The sequence below is a fragment of the Malurus melanocephalus genome, unplaced genomic scaffold (assembly GCF_030028575.1).
Source record: "Malurus melanocephalus ecotype Western Australia unplaced genomic scaffold, MMel_1.1 scaffold_7, whole genome shotgun sequence".
NCBI classification, from domain to species: domain Eukaryota; kingdom Metazoa; phylum Chordata; class Aves; order Passeriformes; family Maluridae; genus Malurus; species Malurus melanocephalus.
This window is the reverse complement of record NW_026623239.1, coordinates 4,958,374-4,973,867: the sequence shown is the minus strand read 5'-3', so window position 1 is coordinate 4,973,867 and position 15,494 is coordinate 4,958,374. Positions and strand designations below refer to the sequence as shown.

The 15,494-nt window shown below is 35.7% G+C and overlaps 1 protein-coding gene across 4 annotated transcripts in view; it reads right to left on the bottom strand.

Annotated features, from left to right (window-relative positions):
* The window catches only part of FAM172A (family with sequence similarity 172 member A), a 256,196-nt gene that overhangs the window by 123,373 nt on the left and 117,329 nt on the right, over positions 1–15,494 (bottom strand). For 3 of the 4 annotated variants that reach the window (XM_057372937.1, XM_057372946.1, XM_057372928.1), the window contains exon 7: positions 6,682–6,900. The exons of the other annotated variant lie outside the window; for it this stretch is intronic. In XM_057372937.1, the coding sequence (XP_057228920.1) occupies positions 6,682–6,900 (219 nt within the window). The remainder of the gene's footprint in view (positions 1–6,681; positions 6,901–15,494) is intronic. 4 annotated transcript variants of the gene reach the window in all.

Sequence of the window (15,494 nt, the reverse complement as noted above, 5' to 3'; positions counted from 1 at the left end):
AAAACTCACAATAAGACATATTTCTTTGCTTGCAGACTGATGACAACAAGCTGTTTAAAATTATCAGCCTTGTTCTCAAGATGTAAATAATTTAAAATAACATCACACAGAACATAAAAACTAAGGATTTTGTTTAGTAAAATCCTTAATTTGTAAGGATTTTCAAATTAAATTAATGAATTACTTGCCCTTATTGAAAAATATTTAATTTTTCAAAATTCAGACACCCATGAATTGCAGAGTATAACCAACATTTCTTCCTGGGCAGCTTATTCCACATTGTTCCACGCCTCTGTTTCCTCCACTATTTCTAGCCCCTTTGGCAGCTGTCACTGCTGCAAGCATCCAAGTAGCCTACATAGGAACCAGCAGATATATTGTTAATCTCAAAAGCTAGATTTTTCCCCTTCATATTTTTTTCTGAATTTACACTCTGGTTTCTGTGGCAGATGAGGTGAAAACATCCTTATTTTCTGTGCATTCCATACCCTAGTACATATTACTGTGCATCCATGTACCCCAGTTCCCTATCTGCTGACACACAGTTCCTAGACTTCAGAAATGTTTTTTTGACCTCCATGTACTGCAGTACAATCTTCATATTCTCCTACCCGAAACACGTGTTTCTAGAGGGTTGGGTGAGATGCTACATCCCCACAGAAAAGGGTTATTTTGCAATAGCACCATTCAGCTTAAGCTACAAATACTTACCTCAGAAACTAATTTTCATCATCTCTCAGTATATCAAGAATCTTATGCCTGACTGGTCCCAAGGAAAAAACACTTGGAGAACTTTCAAGCTTTGCAAAAAGGTGTATGTTGCCACTTAAGCCGCTGCTAAATTTTTTCTGCCCATTTTCCTGAACACACTGAAATCTAGCATTGAAACATGCAACTGTGCGCAGTAGGTTAGAGAATACTATCCTCATTTTTGGATATTCTCCCTGTTAGATAAATGATAAAAGATACCCACAGAGAGCAATCTGCACTGGACCAGAAGACCTACAAAGACCTTCACTGCAGTCACTCTACAATCCAAATCAGGCAATATTAGAGTACAAGATGTTTGAAGGGTTTTATWCACTTTTGCCTTCAACAAGTACATCTGCTTTCTGCTGAGCCAGTTTTCTTCACCATTACCTCATCAACTGGCCAGGTTTACAAGCCTGAATCCCATCTGAAAGGAGGGAGGACTCCTCTGACTTGTGAGAGAGTCTTTTTTAGCACCACGGGAGCACTATACAGCTTGTGGTGGGAGGAGAGATGCAAGCTGGTTCTTTCTTTTGGAAACTTACATGGCTTGCCTCACATTTTAGGAGCTGGATCTAACAATGGACACTTTATCAGCATCAGGTAATGGATGTTTGAAAGACACCAAAGCTAGATGGTCCCGATTTATTCCTTTTCTTTGATTAAACCATACTTGTGAAACRCAGACAAAGGAAGGGTACAGCAGAGAGAAGAGCCAAAGGTGTTCTTGAAGAGACACAGGATTTCCCTTCAGTGTCTCTGATTTCTCAGTTGCTCAAGGAAAAGAAGACATATAAAACTTTTCAGGATTAGTAGATGTTAAACTTAATGTAAGATATCTTTATAGTCTCAGAATTTAAAAAAATACCTAAGTTAGCTGCTCATGCTAAATAGTCTATGCATAAATTATTGAATACTACTTAGTTTAAACGCCACAGTTTAGCTATTTAATGTAAGATGCCTGTTCCATTGTAGTATCTATAGAATGAAACCTGACATACACATATTTTTCCTGACTTATAGAAACTGCTATAGGAACTTAAAGCTAATCTGAACTTTTAGGAATGATGTGGTAGCCTAAGCGCAGCTGCTAAGTGTCATGGTAGATGTTTGGCTTCCTGCTGCTGGCCAAAGGTGGTGCCGGTCTCTAATGGCGCAGGTTCTGCAAGACCAGACCTCTCCAGGTGTTCTGGAGCAGTCAGAATGTCACTACACATTTATGTTCCAGTACTTAACTGCAGTGTTTTCTCAACTCTGAATGCCTGGCAGTACATAGAAAAAGAACAACAATGRCATGGTAGTTTCTAGGCAGCTCTCACAAGCTTTTTGCTATCAGCATGATTTTGGTGTTGTAACAAGTGAAGATTTCTCCAGTACATGAGGAAGTAACAAGCTTTAAAAGTGGGCAGAGTAAAATCCTGTGTTATTTCAGAGGTACAGATAAAGTAGTGCTGGCAGTTGTGAAAGGGGAAACCAACCAGGCATTGCTTGTAGTAAAAGAGGAAACAAAAGATCAGCATGAGACTCAAAAGGTTGCTGAGCATGTCCATTACCTCTCAGGAGCTGTTTGCCTAGAGCTTGTAATTCTGTCTCCTCCAGTGGAATAAAGGGCTTATTAGCTTTATCTCAGCAGCAGGCAAAAGTAGTTGCACAGGCTTTGGACAAGAGCAGGTGTGCACCTTGCCAAGTCAGAGGGTAGGTCACTGGCCCGGGGAAGGCCACAGGGTGAAACCAGCAGCTGGTGGGACTGCAGCTATGTCAGGAAACGGCTCAATCTTCAATGTGAAAGAAATCCATAGCACTGAAAGGTCATCCCACACAAGCAGAACTCAGCCGTTACCTTCAGTCAGGCTACACTTTGTGTCAGCTGCATCGAACAATGAGCAGAAATGGCACAACTATGCTTGCACATTTGCCAGGATTTCCTGTATGCCAGAAGTAACTGCTTACTTAACTGCATATCAATACAACTACCTTTTACCACTTTTTTTAAATACTGGCACGAATCATCCAGATGTATCCATTTTTACTAAAACAAATTAATTGGTGGCACATGATCTTTTCCTATTTAATCTCTTACAGAARATAGAAAAAACTATTTATGTTTTCATATGTTATGTATGTTACATCCAAAATTAATTTAATTGTTAATATGCTGTTAAAAAAAATGGCACTGTTATAGACTGTCCTATAAAAAAAATATTTGCAATAAGAATTATTCAAGCAGGTAAGATCAGTGGGGAAAAAAAAGGATGAAATTCCTAGCATACAGGCTTTGGAAAGCCTTATTCTTTTTGTCTACAAATCCTGACCCTATCAGTTGGTCTGATAAAATTGCTTTTTCCTACTACTTCCTTGGTTGCCTCTTTGATATTCTTCAACTGTTGTGGCAACAACATTATTGCTAATTACCATTACTATAAAATTATACAATTTATACTTTCTCTTTTATAACATTTCAGAATCCACTCGGTATACTTGCTTAAGTGGTGAATGCTACTTAGAACGGGTAAAATACTAATTTACATTTTTAAGTGTCTTCCAACACAAAAAAGACACTGTCAGTGTGAAAATCTGTAGGGAGTGGGAGAAGGCTCAGAGAATAGAAGAGTGATCATGTCACATTTAAGCCTGTATGATCTGTTTCCATAGAAAAAGGTTAGAGATCAACAAATTCTCAGTTTACTTCAGTAACAAATGAAAATTATTAGAATAATAAGTTTCTGGGGGAAAAAAATTAGCCCATATGTACAKAGCAGCCTCTGGTGGTCTAAGAAAAAATGGTCATATTTATAGCCAAGAATAGAAATATGTTTTTAAAAAGGATGTATGTACATATTTAGCTATTTTACTCAATCCTCCGTTCAACACATTAGAAAACAGATGCTTTTAAAATGATCTGTCAATATGCTTGTTAAAATCTGAACCGTAAGAGTATTAAAATTCATATGCATTCATTATCACATTATATAAAAGTAAAATGCTTGTGTTTAATCATTGCATAAAAGTATTATAGTCACTGCTGATTATCAAAAAGTTTTTTTCTTRGTTTGCATTGCTAAAATTGAAATCAAATTTACAAGAATGTTACCGAATTGATGACATTTTCTGTCTTCACTTGTGAATTCAGTTGGCAGATGTTTTCAAGAACAAAAAAATCTGTCTTATTACAAAACATATTAAGCAGGTTTTCCTGCCATAATGTTTGACATGATGTTTATTACCCAGACCAAATCAGTTCCTTTAACAAGCCATAATGTATGCCAGAAAAAACATTATTTCATAGTTAAGGAAACTTCCAGCATGAAACAGTAAGTACTTTGATCTTTCAAAAGCACTATGCTTAATGCACACTGCCACAGTCCTTCTTATTTATAGTCATTTTGTATGAAAATACAGTGCAGTTTGATATTTTGTATTTTAAGCCTCTGCTTTTACATATTCCTGAATACTCCAGTTATTTTTTTCCTAYGAAAACTAAGAAAATACTTAAAGACAATTACCAAGGGAGAGTTCTAATTCTCCCATTCTTGAAAAATCTATCTGCACAAGTGGGAGCATCATCCTGACAGTTTTAATTTGTTCAAATGGCATCTCCTCATCAGATCACAACCAATCTCAGTGACCCTATGAGAACRTAACTGAGGACTTTTATTCCTGCTGCTTAACAGTCTACGAAAATTTCTCCAGCATACTTGACACAAACATATTTTCCTTCAACATCACATGAAGCTAAAGCCTTTCTGTAAGGAAATTTTTAATCTAATCTCTCCATACCACTTTTTCCTACTTAGCAAAGTTGGCATAAGGACCTACTCAGGTTTTTCAAAACTCTGTGACAAGATTATCATGAAGCATATACCATCCTTAAGTATTTCTATTCAGTGACAGCATGTTTTAAGAGCCTAGTGCATCAAATGTATGCTATACCATACCGTGATAAAAATTGTATCTGAATTGCCCCTTGAGAACACCCCAAACCAATCCTGTACCCCCGGCAGCCTTTGGTTATGGTGAGCCTGGAGGCAAGTCCTGGGGTGCAGGCAAAGAGCAATCCTAAGGGCTCAAACATGGGAGGCAAGAAAATTGCAAAGGTGGCATTGCACTTCTTGCAACCACCTGCAGTCTTAGCAGTTCTGACCAACAGAGWACATGGAACCCTACTGATGGTCCAGTTTTGTTTCAGAAACTGAGAAGCAAGGAAACTGCATTAATTTGTCCCACAACACGCTAAAGCAGGTATGCTTTTCATTCTGTTTAAAAAAAACTATCTGTACTAGAGACTGTTAAAGAAAAAAAACCCAAATAATTATTTCAGAATAGCTTTATCAGGTCCATCAGAAAACCTGATTTCAATTAGCTGGCCTGGGGAAGGAGACCACCATCCACATTTTCATTAAAACATAAGCCACTATCAACAGTCATATTTAACGCATGGAGCTGTGTCGGAAGAAAATTGGGACAGAGTCATATATTTTATAATCTCGGGTGGGCCAAATCTTCCAAAGCCAAACTTCATGCCTCATCAAGCAAGAGTCATGAGAAGGTAGAATTGCTAAAACGTTTATGAAAAAAGGTTCACTTTCAACAAGGGAACACTACACCTGCATCCTGACTAGACTTCTTTTTGACAATAAAGCAACACTGTCCATTGGGTTCTCACAGACCTGAAGTTAAGACTGGTTGCCCTTCTTAAGGAGCAGTGTTTGGCCAATGGGCAGAATCTCACAAAAAAGCTGCAAACAGAAAACACAGAACCTTGTTGCTGTCTTTGAACATATATATGCATTTTTTTGTTTCCCACACTCAGGTATTTCTCAAGAGACATAGTCAATTTTTATGGTATTAGTGACAATCTTGTACCCAAGTTACTAACCCTTTTAACTGGACAGCACAGTTATATTTCTTTTACAAAATTGTTATGCTAAACAAAATTTAATAGGGGATATATTCAAATTTAAGATGACTCTAACATGTATCTTGCTGGATTTTTCTGTTTCTCACCAGAAAGACATACACATTTTTACTGTTTTACCTTCACTGTGAAGTGTCTGATGTTTTTTACCATTGAATGAAAATGCTAACTTTCATAATAAGGTGTCCTGGTTTTGGAAATTGTATGACTCAGTCTGGAATGTATAATGCATAGTATGTATATGAAGCAGAATGTACCAGTATGCAAATAATATTGTTTGTGCTCCCTGCAGAATTAGAAATCCTCGGGTAGCACAGTTATAATGATCCCATGCTGGTAGCATTACAAAGTGCAAAGGTTCACTGAGTCAGAAAAGGGCAAGGGACAGAATTTCTTCATCATACCATTCTCAAATTATTCTAGCTTAAATATTTATTAATATATTAGCAAGTTTCCTCCTTTATCTGCCTTCAGAAGTTCAGCTCAAACATAATGGATGGCTGGTCATACAAAAACAATATATTACAGGGTTGATTTGCTACCACACAAGATGAACACTGGTATTTTCCACAATACATTGTTAATTTGGCAGGTTTAACTCTCAGGCTATAACTATTGCTGCCCCAATACAAAACAATATAATACAATATATGCATACATGACATGCGAAGCTAGTATATTGCCTAAGATTTACTACAAAGTCTTTCTCATGTACAACCCTATTTATAAAATATTTTTTATTAATTCCTTTTTAAATAATTTCTTTCTTGATAACACCAATGAGTTCCTCTGGGGTTTATTTCAAGTTTCCCTTTGAAATTAGAAAGAAATGTTTTCTAACACTGCCAAAACATCAATAAGTGACCAAAAAGATCAATAGAATAAGAGCCAGGAACTCTGTATAAAGTCTTGTCTCTGTAATGTATTTGTTTTTTAAAAATCATGCTGCTTATTAGCCAATATAAATATACGTACGCATCCATAAAGAAGGGCAAACAAAACCAAAAGAAACTTACTCTAATATAGATCTGCATAGTTTCTTTTTCTTTTTGTGGGTTTCGATACTTTTCGTAGAAGTCACGCCGCTTCTTTATTTCCTTCTGGACTTTATCTTTTCTTTCCCTCTTTTCTGCAGGTTCATCTGAGATATCAGAAGACAGCTGTATTTGGGCTTTTGTCTTCTCAACTTCAATATAGTTCTCATTGGGATTCAGAACTATTACTCCATAGCCTTCCTGTTTTACAAGAGAGACACATGCACACATGCAAACAAGAAAAAAATGTGAAAAGGGAGATTTAATGCTTGAGAATGCTTTGCATTTACTTTAATGCTCTTAGAACTTTTATATTTATTTCAGTAACTTCACACAACATCATTTATAGAAGGGTTTTTAAGAATGTTCTGTCATTAAAGGGATATTGATGTGTGAATATGTGTCTGTGCATGTACTTATGCTCACACAGATCCCTTAGCGTCAGAAAAGTTGCCTGTTTTACCTTTAAAATAATTTAATATGTTGTTTTATTCATAAGCACTTTATATGAATTTTTAAGAAAACAATATGGGAACTAAAAGCAAAATATTGCTTTAAGAACTCTACATAATAATGAATAAAAAGCTTTACGCCCAGCCAGAAAAACCTTTAAAATAAAAAGGATTGAGAAATTTTATCTATAAAGATAGATATATTAAAGAAAGCATGTAAAAATTATTCACCACATTTTAAAATAGCAAAACCTTTTGTCTAGCTGACAACAAGTGTACCATGCAGAGGCAAATACAGCAGTAACAATGAATCAATACCAAAACTGATTCAGTAGTATTGCTTATGAGTCAACTCTTTATGGTCAGCCTGACTTTTTAGTGCATCTTTAAATCTGCTCTAAAAGTTCACACTATATATTTCAAACTTTACAGTTCACACTATACACGTCGTATATTCAACAAATCCAGAGCAAATTTGTGGTCTGCAGGATGCTTTTGAGCACATAAGATACATTTTTGTGCCTCAGGAAATGGGCTGGTTAAAAAAATAAGAATTTATGAATGGAAAAAAATCTTGAATAAATCAGCCAATCAAATTTTATGATTTTTAAATAATGGCAGATCACACAAAAATCTTAATATTCGTGGGAGACATAATTGCAAATGAAAACAAAAAGGACAAGCACATGCATTTAACAGATGTGTCCTTAACACTAACATGGGTTCCCAGTCAAAATCAAGCTGTCCTTTAGAAGTAAATTTTAATAAAGACTTATTCTCTGGAAACATCTATATTAATTATCTAATGGAACAGCTTTATTCTAGCTTTTCACGGATTCTTCATTTTGCTCTCGTCCAGCCATGAGGATCAAAAGAAGTCCCCCATACCTAGCTGCCCAGAGTAAACCAAGTTCACCCCAACAAAAGATACTTTATTTGGGCTTGCTTTACTCTAATCTGTAGAGCCATTCACAAACCTTGTAGCTCATTGTGGCCACTGTCAGGTAGACAAACTGTCACTCAGTGATTTTCTACAGTTGGACACACTCGACTAGTTATCAAAATCACATCTGAAGGGAGTTCCTACCCCTCGTCCTTGTGTCCTTCTCAAATGTCTGCCATAGCTTCTCCTCCCACCAAAAACCAAGCTAAAGGGCACAGTTGCACTCGGCTAAACAGGATGAAATAGAGGCATTCAGGATACTACCTCTGGCATAAGGGACATAGTCAAAAAAGGTCACGATAGGCCAAAAAGAAAATTGTCTCCTGGTAAGATGCAGCACCATAAGGGGCCTCCTGTCACATGATTACCCTGCCCTGCCAGCCATGCAAATATGTAAATAAACAATAGGGAAAGGGTGACAGAGAACAGAAAATGAAAGACAACTTTTAAAATCTATTCATGCCATGCCTGGCCATATTAACACACAATGCTGTACTATGAACACATGAACTTTCCAGCTTGGAACATTTCAAAGTCCCAAATTCATCATGGACAAGAACACAGCTTACAAACATTCCTAAATTGTATGTCACAAATGAAATTATAGCTTTTGAGCCTGCTACTGCCAGTGATTTTGCAGTACTTGGCAGACTGGTGGTTTTGGGCCTCTTCATCTTCTTGACCTGCTTGTTTTGAGCAGAGGCATTCTGTGTATTCATTTGTTTTGTTTTCTATACAATGCGAAATACAAAATTCATGTGTTTATTACAGATCTACAAGTGTTACAGGGATTTGAAATTGTCCACTTTAACCTGATCACAAAACAGACATACAAATCATCAAAGAAGTGGAATTTGTCTGAGTTATTGATTATGTAACTTAAAATTACATGACTCATTTGTCCCATTTTATGAGAACACAATATCAATTTTTCACACAGACATCAACAGGTGAAATATTATTCTATTTTAAAATTCACTACTTCATAAATCAATTAAAGGATTTTTATTAAAGATTTTTWAAGCAGTGTAATATAACTCTCTTCACATTTTTTTACCACTTCTCCCAGACAGCAGGCCTTTCCTGCCAGTTGAATTAAAATAATTAAGTAATAACTGAGCTAAGATTTTTTTTCCCTTCTATCATGGGAAAGCGTAAGTCTTTCTCTTAGGAAAGTAATCTCTTTTTGCACTGTTTTGCTTACATGATAAGGTGTATTTCCCTTTCCCTTGTGCTTCTGCATCCTAATTTCAAGATGGAAACAATGGCACCAGAAAGAAGATTTGAGACTAATATAAATATCAACATGGAGAAACAAAATGACTGATAAAACGTACCCAATTACAACCTCTCTCATTCAGCCTTTATCTGAGCATTTTCCACTGAAAAGGAATACTCAGCTCTAAATAACATCAGTGTAAACTGTGGCTAGAAGTGGCTTTTAGCTTCAATTTATTTTTAAACTATCTATTTCACGTGGGCGTAGCGGCACAATTAAAGTTTACTGCAATCAGAAAATAAAGAAAAAAGTGGAGATCTATTACAGTGAATTGGAAAAGAGTACAAGTCAATGCAAAATGCAGAATACAAGGCCACTACTATCTAAAAAAAAAGCCTTTAACAAACTTTAATAACAGACAAGATACAGTCTTTGGCGTAACTGTTAACACAGACAAAAATCACATTCATTAAAATGCACTGTTTAAAATGGAAGCCCTGTTCAGAAATAACTATTTGCATGCAGGACTGTATTAATCTTTTTTTCACCAGTATCTTTATGGTGGAAAATGTTAAATATACCTTTACTATGCATTACTTTGCTATTTGTTAACTTGGTAGTAGTGCAGCTATATTAAACAAATCAATGTCATTAAAAATACCAATTTAAGCTATAATGAGCTAACATCATTATTAAAAAACTATGATGTAAGTAAATACATTTAGAAGGGTTTCTAAATCTTGCCACTCTCAGTGGTATTAAGTGGTATGCAAACATTAGGTATGCTTTCAACGTAATATTAGTAGTTTTCAATGTAATAGTGTCCTCCTGGGTGTCCAGTGCAGACAGAAAGAGAAACCACTCTCTAAAAGGCTTTTTCATGGTAAAAAGCTTAAGTTTTAAAGACACTACCCTCCACCCCCCATCAATCTTCAGCCATCAGTGTACCTGTGATAAAACCTAATAATTAGGACAGACACTGACAAGTAGAACTCCCAGCCTCTAATCTACAAAATTACAGTTTCTCTCTCAGACAAAAGCACCCAATTAACATCTCTTCCCCCCACGTGGAAATGCTTCAAGGTAAGTAAAATTTAATCTACACTAACTCCTACCATTCACCAGGATGCTGCTTCTGGAGGCAGAGAAAAAGAAGGCTTACCAAGTCAAGAGTTGGAAAGAATCATGAATCTCAGTTACCATACCTTTACTACTAAGACAGAACAATATAGAAGGGCCTTTTCCATTGTAATACATGAGCCAGAAATGGAGCAGTATTTCCTGCCTCTTTCTGGAAGTTTAAGGGTATGGTTAAAAAAAAAGAACCTCAAAGTATTTGAGGCAAATTCCAAAACTTTTGAAATCTCCCCTGCCTGGCACATGAATAATGAGCTGAAACCATTCTATCTGCACATTAACCCACCAGTGCAGGAGACATATGAGACATAGGGAGGCATATGAGACAAGGGAGGTCAGAGCAGGAGAAATATCTTTAGACCTATGTAACTACCTTTTTGTACTGTGAGCAAAGATCTGTAAGAGAAAATTTTCCTATGCTTGATCAACCTGAATTTTCAAGTTCCAGTTTCTATCTGGAAGGCTGGAAGAGATAATTCCTTGGGGAAATGCAACCCAAAGCACTCTGATCTTAAAACTGCCTGTGATTAAAACAGAYACAGCAATGTCTATTCATCTTTCTGAAAGAAGTATGCTCTGTTCATTTCCTATCTTTACTGAGAGAAGAGTACGTCTATGTCACTGTTGCAACACTGTAGGTGCAACAGCAGGATTTGGTCATGACAACCAATCAGAAGTCACTAGTGAAGTGTTAAAGTAAACATAGCTGTTGGAGATGCAGCTCAGCTTGAAAAATGCCCCCTCCATTATTTGAGCAATTTTCTCAAGACGTGACCTGTGACTGAAACGCCTGAAATGTCAGTTGATTCCGCTTTCTGTTTCCGCCCAATGTACACTTTGGCAACTGCACCCTGCTAACACTGTGATATTTTGATCCCAGATATACCTCAGCCGCCTGAATTCCAGAACTGTGTCCAAGTGTGTAAAAATGCTATGCTTCTGCCAAACACACACTGTCCCACTAAGTTCCAAACTTAAAACAGATCATCAAGTTAGGGAGGAAAAGAAAATGTGCCACAAAAAGATTTTAGAGAACCACCTGTTGTCTATTATTTTTACATAGCACTTACTCATAAATCATAACACAGGGTAATTAATCAAGCTGTCAAAGAGAAGGTCAAAGGTTATGTGGGCGAGTCAGAAGGTCATGCATGGGCTGATAGAGGTCAGGGTCACACTGCATTCCTCATTATCAAGTTGGGATGAGAGACGGCCCAAGCAAACAAAAGTGAAAGCAGATGGAAAACTGAGTGGATAAAAAAGAGGAGAAAATTTCGCAAACAAAAAGGAAAGTGGAAGAATGTGAGTTACCKTCAAAAAAGAAGGAGAACAAAGCAGAAATACATTAAGATGTTCTCAAAAGATTGCACCTAATACAAAGAAACTACAGTTTGATTACTTAAATACACTTTGCATCCATTTCTTTTGCAAATATTAAGCAACACCACAAAATGCACATGGTAGTTTTAGTTCCATTTCATATCTGACTCCAGTACTTTCAAGGTGAATTAAACAAAAGGAACTTACTACTGTGATTAGCACAGATGGGTATGTAAAATTGCTTCCAAATGCTTAAATTTATTCCTGTTTACAGCTACAACCAATAGATGTTCAATAAAATAGTTATAGCCTGCTTGAATGATGTGTAAAGAACTGTAGTTTCATATATACAAATCTTTAAATACACAAAGCATCATGAAAGTTTTTCTGTCTTTCTAGATGACACAGCAGTTATAAAATATTCTATCATTACACTGACCCAAATTAGATGTAGAATACTGTACAAAATTAGCTGTCACCCTTTCCTCAAAATCTTTGTTAATCTCATTTTGAATGTTTGCAGCTTTATCAACACATGCATCAATGTCAGCTCCTTGGTTACTGAACCGCTGTACTTGGAAGAAGATATAATTAAAATGTTTTGGCACAGAAAAGGTGAAATTGTATCTTCTCCTGGTCCCTGAGGAGTCTGTAAAACATGTAAGATATATTGACAAACACACACTCTTGTCTAGAGCCCTGACATCCCAGGTCACCCCATTGCTATTTATTTCAAAACATTCACTTTACACTTATCCAACCTGCCACMTGCTGTGTAACTAACTTTTAATGGATATTAGAGCTACAGAAACAATAAACTCTTCATTTCCTTTCTTTTAATGCCTTCTAATTCATTACTGCATTACATCCAAATCTATTTGCATGCTGAACTCTATTCATCTTATTTCACAACCTTTATGCTGGAAATTATTAAACAGGCCATGACTACGTCCTTACTTTACTATTTGTTAAGTTAGTGCTAGTCCAGCTATACTAAACAGAACAATGTTCAAGGCTACAAAAACCCACCAGAAAAGCTGTTCCCACAATTTGAGTTTACTGTTGAAAAGTTTTGAAAATAATTAATGTTTTACATGTCTCTATAATTAGCAACCAAATATGTCTATGTGTTACATTTGCAACCCTCTTTTGCTTGCAAGGTCAAAACTGAATAAAAGCATCCATGTATTAAAAGAATTTTTACATCCTCAGTTGTTTGCTGTATTCTTTATGGGGTACTTCTATGCCACTATAAGCACTAGTTTCACTAGGATATGCAGCAGAAATTTATTTCTTATGGCAAGTGAGACACAAGAAACGATGCTGTAGCATTAGTTTAATTCTGTGAATTAACAGAAAGAACTATGTTCACGTTCAAATACTGCTTCAAAACGACTTAATAAACATCAGACCCACCACCTTTCCCTGATGTGATATTTGGGCTATTTGGAGAAATCACTGGAGACTGAATGAAGTCAATCTACCCCAGCCATGCAGGCAAGATATTGAGCTGAAAATAATCTGTCCACAACAACTGCCCAGGCTGTAAAACCAGCTTCTGCTTTTCTTCTCTAAGCGCACACAGCTTTGGGGTCCATACAATCTGCAAAAAAATGAACCCACTAATTTGTCCTCAAGATATCCTATAGCAACCCCTTCTCTAATTAAAGTCTGTACTCTAAAAGTTCATCCTCTCCCCTAATGCCTTAAGAAACTATTTTAATCTCTTTTCTAACAAAAATTTCAAATGCTTCAGAAGGGTACAGGAAACAAGAATCTCATGCATATTTCACTTTGTCACTAAGATTGTAATGAAAACGTTATTTACATTTATATAGAACTTAACTTTTGGAAAGCAATGAACCAGAAATAAAGCAAATAAAATAATTTTAATAAAGCCCACATGAGTAACAAGTAATTATTGGTTCTAATCAATCCATCAATAGGGAAACCAAGAAGAATATCAGTTACCCCCTGAAAGTTATGCTCAAATAAAATGCAGAGGCAAAGCTGGATTGCAGGATTTTATTTTTAATGTCTCTATGGTATTTCCAAGCATCCCATTAAGTTACAGTAAAAGTTCTCAACTGCAAATTCATTTTTCAAAACACCTGGCCTCCTCCCTGAAAATGTCACAGTTTGTCTTAATTATTCTCATCAGCAGTTCATGATAAATATACCCCCAAATAGTTAAGTGTATATTTTCTATGTAACACAGCATGAAAATGTAACTAAATATATTTTACAATAAACCTTACTTCCTTTGTTTTTGTAATAGTCTAAAATCTTTGCAAACACTTTCTTGTTTTGAAATCCAGATATTTCAATGGCTCAGTATTTTTTCAGATTTGTAATATATTTAGCTTGAAGAAAGGCAACCCAAGATGCTAAGATCTTATACTTTACCTTTAGTTTCCAGAAATTTATGTGTATTAAACTACCGTGGGAAAAGATTAAAAGCCAATTTCTTGGTATGCCTGTATTTCAGCATTCTAAATGAAAAAGACATGATGCACCTAAGTGTTTACTGTAAAATACTGAAGTTATGCAAGTCTTGAAAGACAACTCTTATTTAGTGTTTTGTGACCAGAAATCCTCTATCTCAGTGACAGAGAATTCAGCTCCTTTAGTATGTGCATGTATTTAGTCATTGCCTGAGAAAACAGACAATTGTAATCTAAAATAAAGCTTCTTGTCCGCACCTATCTTCAACAAACAGGTGCAATTCAGTACATTGATGGTCCTTCCTTCCCACAGTGACCTTCCCATGTCAGAAGACTTTCTTATACTTCTGATAAATAATTTAATTACTTATGAGTTATGGTTTCTTTGTAACCTTTTAAATGACTAACTCATTAAGATGCAGAAATATGCAAAACATGATGTCACTGGGTCAAACAGCTGTGTTGGTAAAATGATGGCTGTGGAAGTCCCTAAGAACTTAAAAATATTCCAATTTATATTGCTCATGTTATGGCAAATACTTTTAAAACAGATTAACTTTAYAATCACAAAATGCTACCCTACCTCAAGGTAAAAAATCTTTTTACCACCTCTGACTCTTGTGTATACATAAAATAAAAATAGAGCTTAAAAATCTTTTTGTTAATATGTTTTAAATAAAAAATATTGACAAAAAATACTATGCAAAATGATACACTTGTGCCTTTAGAAAAAAATAATTCTCAAATTCTCTTTATTTTATGATCACTTAGGTTTTCCAAAACAGACAGCACATAACAAGAACGCATAGGTATATTTTTTAAAAGTCAGCAACTCTTTACTGGAAATACTTTGCTAATTAGTATACATGCAATCTGGTCTTGTGTTGCTTAAAAAGGCTATCACTTTTTGAATCCTGAAGTTTTTTTTTTTTAATTTGTGAAGCAACAGACAAGTATTGCTGCAAATAATGTAAACAAGGTACTACCACATCCAAAGTCTGAAATGCCTTGAGTCTGTTCTACACAGCTGATTTACAATGCTAAAAGGAAAGGACAGTAAAACCTTCATTCCTGGGACTCTGTGTTGATTGTGTCCTCCGACATACAGAAGTTTCAACTTGCAATAAACAAGACTGATTTTTTTAAGCTGCCAGTTAACGGGTCTCTGCCAGTCCTATTTTTTTTTTTTCTTTGTATGTGCCAGACATTGTCCATAGGGTTACCAGAACTTTTCTGTGGAACTAATATTAGGAAGTGGCATAATTTCCTAATATCTGAAT